This window comes from Ruditapes philippinarum, unplaced genomic scaffold (assembly GCF_026571515.1).
Source record: "Ruditapes philippinarum isolate M1 unplaced genomic scaffold, ASM2657151v2 ctg425_1_1_1_1, whole genome shotgun sequence".
In the NCBI taxonomy this organism is placed as follows: domain Eukaryota; kingdom Metazoa; phylum Mollusca; class Bivalvia; order Venerida; family Veneridae; genus Ruditapes; species Ruditapes philippinarum.
The window spans coordinates 690,379-697,779 of NW_026864449.1; the positions used below are offsets into that span (position 1 = coordinate 690,379).

Consider the following 7,401-nt stretch of genomic DNA (forward strand, 5'->3'; position numbering starts at 1 on the left):
AAAGATTTTTCAACACCTGCATAACAGATAAATTACATGCTATCTGCCTTTGTATGGTATACAATATGCTTTTGTCACACTATACTGCCTTAGCATAACGTTGTTAAAATTCCAGAGCATCGTGAAATTGCAAGAAAAATATTCCCAAAGATTTGGATATGACTATATTCTTACAACTGTTATGGTTTTACTACGGGCCCCCATTGTATTCCTATGGATTGTACATGGATTGACTGCATGGTACAGAGACAATGACATCTCATAGAATATTAATCACCACTGACAAACGAATGTGCGCGTCCTGGAAGCTCCTCTGGCGTTGTAAGAGAGTTACTGCACTGAAAAGTCTGATGATGTAGTTAACCTTATACGTTGCTTTTGTGACTTTACGGCAGATTTACTTATCCTTTATCAGACCGCTAGGCGTTTTAACATGCTACGTGCAAACTGTTAGTGGGGGTTTTATGCTATCCTAACGCCATGGCGTCGACCGGCGTTCTACATTTTTCTTGGACACCATAAGAACGTGACCTTACAGTGACAACGGTTTTAGATATTAAAGACAAGATATTAAAGGCAAACTTGCTAAAACATTACTTTTTTGATATCACTTACTTTTCATGAATTTAATGAAAATCGGTAAATCGGTCTTTAATCTTCAATAAGATATCGGTATCGATGTATAGTGTGTAAATGTCAGTGTAGTGGCTAGCTAGAAGTATAGAGGGACGAAAACTTTTTGATCATATCTCGTATATTGATTATATATTTCATAAGTGAATATTATAATGATGTTTTAGAGATATCAGAAAATGTTTCGGATAAAAAATAAATTTGCCAAAAGTATAAAAAGACTGCCCCACTTTTGAACGTTACAAATTGAACGTTACAGGTAAATTGCAATGGATATTAACAGAAAATTACTTGGGTCACGTGAGCTATTTATCTTTCAATTAAATCATAAAATTAAAAGATATTATCGGAAAATATAAACTTATTTTGACTTTCACTCAATATATCTCACTGGGTGGGCACAATGCCACTAACTGACAAAGTGTATCTTAAATATATATATTGTTTTTGTTTTACTAAGACAAATTTTGAGTCAATTTGTTGGAGCCTTCTCACTTCCCCCCGGAGAGTGCTTGTTGCTGAGAATGCACAGGACATCGGCAAAAGATTTGAACTCTGGACCAGCTACCGGTATCCTGGCTATTGCCAAGGGGAGTGACCCTATGATGTAGGCAGAGGACGAAGGGGATGACTCCCGAAAACGTTATTTCAAATAGTTAAAAACTATGGTAAAGAAGATCAATAAGGAAAAGGCGGCGTTCAATGTACGCAACCCCCGATCAGTTTTACTGATAAAGTATGAAATGTAACAAGAATAAATGAACCTTAAAGAATTAATGATGAAATAATTAATAGCACAATAATGAATGTTCATCTGAAATAAAGGCATGCTTGTGTTTCATGGATATAGAAAAGGCATGTAAACGTAGCAGAGGGGAGTTTTGATTTCAATACAAAATGCTAAAACAGAATAACTACTTATGAAAAAAAAATGAATATTGCCACAGGTGACATTTTGGTTTAATACTGGCGTTTAGTGCTAAACTGAGCGCGTAAATTAAATATTAGTAATTTATTAAGCTCGCATAAATTATATCATTCTAAAATGAGTTTTCTTATTAAAAAAGATATCATGTCATATAATAAAGAGAAATAGAACTTTGCAGGTTTGGTTTGATTGAGCCGATTCATGGGTGGCACTGAAAAGTGCAAGCTTCCGTCTACGTCTACCGGCTTAAGCAGAATAAAAATTATAACATGAAAAAATCCTTTAAGAAAAAATCGTGCAGGGCGCATCATTTATAATAAAGCATGATAATTAGGGCAAGGCATTTCAATGTATATGTATTTTTCCAGATCATGTCCAGGCAAGAAAAGCGCAGTCATGAACATATTTCGCCCAGTGATTATACATTTCGTATTATATCTGCGAGCATGTAGAGCCATAATTAGTTTTAAACTTCTTGGAAACGACCTAGAAGGAGACGAGGATGAATTGTGCGTACATTAATTTCCTGACAAAACATTAAAAGAGTTTCAGAATAGTTAAACCAAAGGTACGTTCGTTTAAATAGTAGACAATCAAGCAGATAATAACAACATAACAACACATTTAAGATCTAGGAAGGTGTTGATTTTAATATCAGTGGTCTCAATAGTGAGGTCAAAGAAAGAACAAAATAAGGAATTGGGACTGAATTTGGTGGTCTTAAATGTGGATAAGTGAGTTGGTCTTAATTCTGGATCATTTAACCATTGACATAAAGAACAGAAAATTCCGTTCTTTTAAAAACTGGTCTTAAAAGCGGGGTGGTCTTAAATCCGAGGTGGTCTTTAGTAGGGATTCTACTGTACTTCATTGCTTTTTATAAAAGAAGATCATTTTAAAGGGAAAGAGCAGACACATTTTATCGTGTTTCTTAATCCACAGTGCTTGTAGAGCTCCAATTATAAAAATAAATGAAAGCTCATAATATCTTTAAATAAAACACAGAAGTTTCTTACTTTATCTATGAAAGTTTAAGAATATAGAAGCAGGAAGCATTTGATACAATACATAAAGATACAATACGCAAAACTTCAATATTTGGTTGAAGAATACAATTGTTGCGTGAATATCACATCAAATATGTGACAAAAGTGTGAATAAAATTTCTATGTAAAATGCAAGTCAAAAATTTTTACATGTAGCACAACCGTAATAGAAATGTTATATACCGTTAAATACAAGTATTTTGATAAAATTGATAGATTTAAAAACATTAATCTCTAATTAATATCATCAAAATTTAATCACTATTAATCAATATTCTAAAATCATATTTAAATTAACGTCTTAATTTATACAAAACTTCACTTGCCACGTAAATGGTCATAAAACTTAGAAATACCGTATATCAGGTTTTTTTTCGCGTATATCTAATTTTTGCTTTATTTGCGTAAAATGAATATCGCGGAAAAAAAGATTTGGTAAAATTTCTTTCAATTTAATACGGAGATTTCGTGAGTATCTGGAAATTTCTTTTCTGCTTAGATTTGCTATTGAGTGTAGTAGTATATATATTTAACATTGTGATACCTACACATTTAATCATCAGGTATTATTTATCGATATTCATGGTTATTTATTATTCACACCTTGCAAACATAGGCAGCTTAACAACAAAGTGTTAAAAATAAGGTAACACAAGGCAAGTGAAATACCAAATATAAACTTGTATGAAATACATCAATAGGCAAATTGAACGCGAAGAAAAAGAATCATGTACAATAAAATCGCTAAAATTAGATTCGCTAAATTTATATTACAGCCTAAATCGCGAAAATTGGCCTACGCCAAAATAATCTGATATACGGTATGCTTAAATTTGGTATATTTTCTATTATTGCTGAACATAAATAGAAAATAATTACTTTCATTTTGTGCTGATTACGTTATTTTCATTCACGAAAGCTTTGTTTGATCTCCGTTAAATCTGTTATTCGAATGATATCTTGTTAACAAATATAATCACATTGTTTTCTCTGTAATTTTTTTCTATATACAGTCACACTGATGCCAATAAAAACAAACAAAAACAAAGCCAATCAAATGCTTATTGAATTTGGTACTCGCTTTGGATTCAAACACCAGTATTTGTCGGGACGATTTTTGTTCTTTTCCTTATTATTGATGGCAATGCGTGCAAGATCCGCCTTGAATTCCTCGACAACCTTAAGAGCTTTGTCATCTGTGATATACTCCACTTCAAAATCTCCAAGGCTGTTCGTAGCATTGGTACTTAACGCAGAAGTAATAACCAAAGTACTGTACAGTTCTGCTTTAGTTGGAAGAGCTTGCATGAAGTCTACTTCTTCAACATCTTGCTTATTCTTTGGTGGTCCTCCATGAAGTTTCAGAGGATTACAAGGTGGATATGCATAATCTTCATACTGGCGGAAATTGGCGGCTGCATGTTGAACGCTGCAAGTAAAGATGACAGATGTTAGTGTAAGACATAATTGTTCTCTAGTTGTAAACTTGCCCTCCTCTCCAAAGACGCCTTCCATACCAAGCCCATTATCTTTAACGGCTGCTACAAGCTCTTGTCTCCAATTCTGTATCTCCGAATCCTTCTTAACTTCGTCGTCAGAAAGATAAAACAGACCTAAGTACTTTTGTACATATGAGAAGATGGCGTTGTAGATTTCCAAAGCATCGCTTCGATAGTAATAATGGGGCAAGAGTGCTTCATCATCTACACCCCGATTCCTTAAATCATTTGGAAGAGTACCATCGACATCCATACGCCATTCTTTGTTCTTCCTCTTGATAAGCTCTACCATACCATCATTACCTAAGTTGAGGACTTTTGTCACAAAACCATTGTCACCCAGTAGTTTTGGAATCCCGTCGTAATTGATAGCAATGAGGTACAGAAAGTGGGGCATCAGCAGCTTATAAACAGGATGACTATAATGAATTTGTCGGTGTGTACAAATGACGACTCCTTCCATCTTCAAATGGGTGAAACCAAGGTGCGTCACTGATTGGTGATAATTGGCATCTGCTATGTTGAACCACATTTTTGCTAGAGTCCACGTATTTGTTGAATCGCTCGGGAGGAATACGGGATTATTGGCACTCGGAGACTGGAACAGCTGAATGGCAATAGGTACAAGGGTGCCATTATTACTTTGGTATAACAATGCTATCGGGGCCGTCATTATTAACCCTTCGTTAGTTGGTATACCATCGAGTATCTCGTAGTCAATTATGAACAGCCGTTTCTTCTGTATAGTTTGTGGGAGGGTCATTCCTTCAAGGAACGGTTTTAACATCTGATTATTAACTGCTAGTTTGTCTGGAATTTTAGTGCAAAGACGTATCATGGTAGGATTGACACTCATCAAACGTTGCATTCCAAACCACTCGTCATCATGCCACCTGTGATATCATAAATAATTCATCGGCTAAATAATGCATATGATGCTGTCAATTTCATTTTGATGCCTTCTAATTCATATGAATAAAATATACGACTAGCTAAATGGTACAATATCTAAGATAGGTCAAATAATGACATGAATCTTTTGACCGATATTTTATTTGTTTAAATGATTTAGTACTATCATGATACTTTTTTCTACATATCATCTTCCTTCAATATTCAGAAAAACGAGAATCAAGGTAATCAATATAATTCTAAGATGTATTATTTTCTGTGTATGTTTTATGTTTCATATAAATGTATCTATGAAAACAATTAACCTTGTCATGTGATATGATTAGCACAAAATGCTCTACAAACGAGAATGCAATCGCATAAAATTCAAATACTTTGAACGTACCTGTTAATATTTCGCGGCTCGGGAAATAAAGGTCCGTATACACGTTTAATATCGTCAATGGAATGAAAAGCGCCTTTGCCGTGTTTTGAAAGTTGCAGGTCGGCATCAAATGTTAAAGCAAATAATTTAACACCCAAGCTAGCTTTATCGATAAAAGAGAACTTTTCGTGACTAGGCATCGTTTTTATTAGTGGAGGTCCTCCGGGTAATCGATCGGTTGTAAGTTTATAATTCTTTTTCATTTCATCAAGTTCATCCTGTATTTCCCCTGAAAAAGATATAAAGATGCATATTTTGGATACATATATTTTAATACTAGTTTATCTTTTATTTATCTACTAGTATTTCACAAGACAATCTTGACAATTTTGACAATCAAAATTTCACTGTTTTTCAAATATATTCCTTAAAAGATTGTTTGAACAATTTTTTAAACAAATTAAGAAATTAAAGTTAACTGCCATAAATATATTTGATGTTGTTGATCGTTATTGCAAGCTGTTGAATTGTTTTTCTTTGTCGGTGTATCTTCTTTGTTGAGATTTTTTTTTAAATGTTTGTTTCTTTTTCGTACTATCATCATAACTTAATTATACTGAAACTACACATTGCATATCATGCACCTTTTGTAATATTTTTCTTAGAATATTGAAGATGTGAAAACGCACTTACTTTTTCTGAATGGCGTTTGTGGCAAAGACACATCGTTGGCATAAAATGTATATTCAGTGTTTCTAACAATAGACGTGAACATTGGAAACACCTTTCTTATCCCGGTTCGGTTGTTGGTTACAATAATCCTATCTACGTTCCAACCATTTTCTCCTACCATAGCGTCTCCACGAATCTTTATACTGTCAACGTCTTTGATCTGTATTATCGTGTGAAATGCTTCAAATATTACAGTTAGAAACTTTGTTTCCTACACAAGTGCTTAGTAACTGACTTATTCCAGGACAAAGCAAATGTAAAACATTATGCATATTTAAAACATTTTAGCAACCACATAGGGATGCTACATAATGAAATATCAGCACTTGGCATTTCACTCATTGGATCCACTTGTGCATCAGGCTAGGAACAGTCAGTTATCTTTGAAATAAAATCAAATATATCGAGTGGTTGTTTAAGGAAGTGAATGACGACATATTACAAATAACAAACATCATGTCACAAAAATGCACACATTTTAAATTTACTTACAGAAAAAAATGTAATGGAAGCAAGTAACTAAAATGATGCTTTACCTTTGGTTCGTCTATCTTGAAACTATTTTGATGTCCTCTGATAAAATTCTCAGGAAATTCCGCTACGCACAATTCATCCTCGTCTCCCTCTATGCCGTTTCCAAGAAGTTTAAAACCAATTATGGCTCTACATGCTCCAGCCAGTTTGTCCGCAGATTCAATACAAACTGTGTAATCATTAGAAGAAATGTCCTCATGCTTCCGCTTTGCCTGCCTTGACATGTTTTTCCTGATTAAATATAAATTTTTGAATTATAATCATATACAGATTAATTATTTTTAAGTAAATAGTGAATATGGATAATTCCTGTATGGTAGTATTTTTTTAATACATGTATTTGTTTATTTTAGGCATTTTAATAAGAATACATATTGCACATTCCTGTGGTATTTTATGCGTTCTACCAAATAATCATAGTAAAACATTGAAGGTTATTTCAAAAATTTACCTTTGTTTGGCCTTACAAGTCAGAAGATCGTTCCTAGCTTTCTGTTGCCGGTTCCACAGGAATTGCCTTATAAAGCCTTTTTACAAAATCTGTCATGCGCAGCATTTTTTTTTAAGTTATAGCTGAGCACCTGAAAATATTTTTTCATTGTTATTCATAAAAAGGTTAAACCGCTGCAAATAATAAAAGATTTGACAGGATTTCAAATTGTATACATGTAGAAAAATACAACTAGATCAGTTCTTGTTTTAAAGTTTACGTTTCATAGATAGATTAAGAATGCTTTATTATGTACATTGAAA

At 33.4% G+C, this 7,401-nt stretch overlaps 2 protein-coding genes across 2 annotated transcripts; both read right to left on the bottom strand.

Annotated features, from left to right (window-relative positions):
* Positions 1-3,620: 3,620 nt before the first annotated feature.
* LOC132725606 (allene oxide synthase-lipoxygenase protein-like) lies at positions 3,621-5,004 on the bottom strand (the record flags this gene model as incomplete). The annotated part of the gene is made up of 1 exon (XM_060710748.1): positions 3,621-5,004. A coding segment is annotated over one exon (1,344 nt), but the record flags the coding sequence as incomplete, so codon positions are not given.
* A 365-nt stretch (positions 5,005-5,369) lies between these two features.
* On the bottom strand, positions 5,370-7,188 carry LOC132725594 (uncharacterized). The gene is made up of 4 exons (XM_060710736.1): positions 7,116-7,188; positions 6,651-6,879; positions 6,076-6,274; positions 5,370-5,671 (listed from the first exon to the last, which is right to left on the bottom strand). Exons 2-4 carry the CDS (start codon positions 6,870-6,872, stop codon positions 5,385-5,387), a joined length of 708 nt encoding a protein of 235 aa, XP_060566719.1. The 5' UTR covers positions 6,873-6,879; positions 7,116-7,188; the 3' UTR covers positions 5,370-5,384.
* Between the last annotated feature and the right edge of the window lie 213 nt (positions 7,189-7,401).

Excerpts from the sequence above, each read along its gene's own strand:
- LOC132725594 (XM_060710736.1), bottom strand. The coding sequence starts at position 6,872 with ATGTCAAGGCAGGCAAAGCGGAAGCATGAGGACATTTCTTCTAATGAT. Across the intron at positions 6,275-6,650 it reads TCAAGATAGACGAACCAAAG|ATCAAAGACGTTGACAGTAT; the intron begins GTAAAGCATCAT and ends ACGATAATACAG. Across the intron at positions 5,672-6,075 it reads ACAAACGCCATTCAGAAAAA|GGGAAATACAGGATGAACTT; the intron begins GTAAGTGCGTTT and ends TATCTTTTTCAG.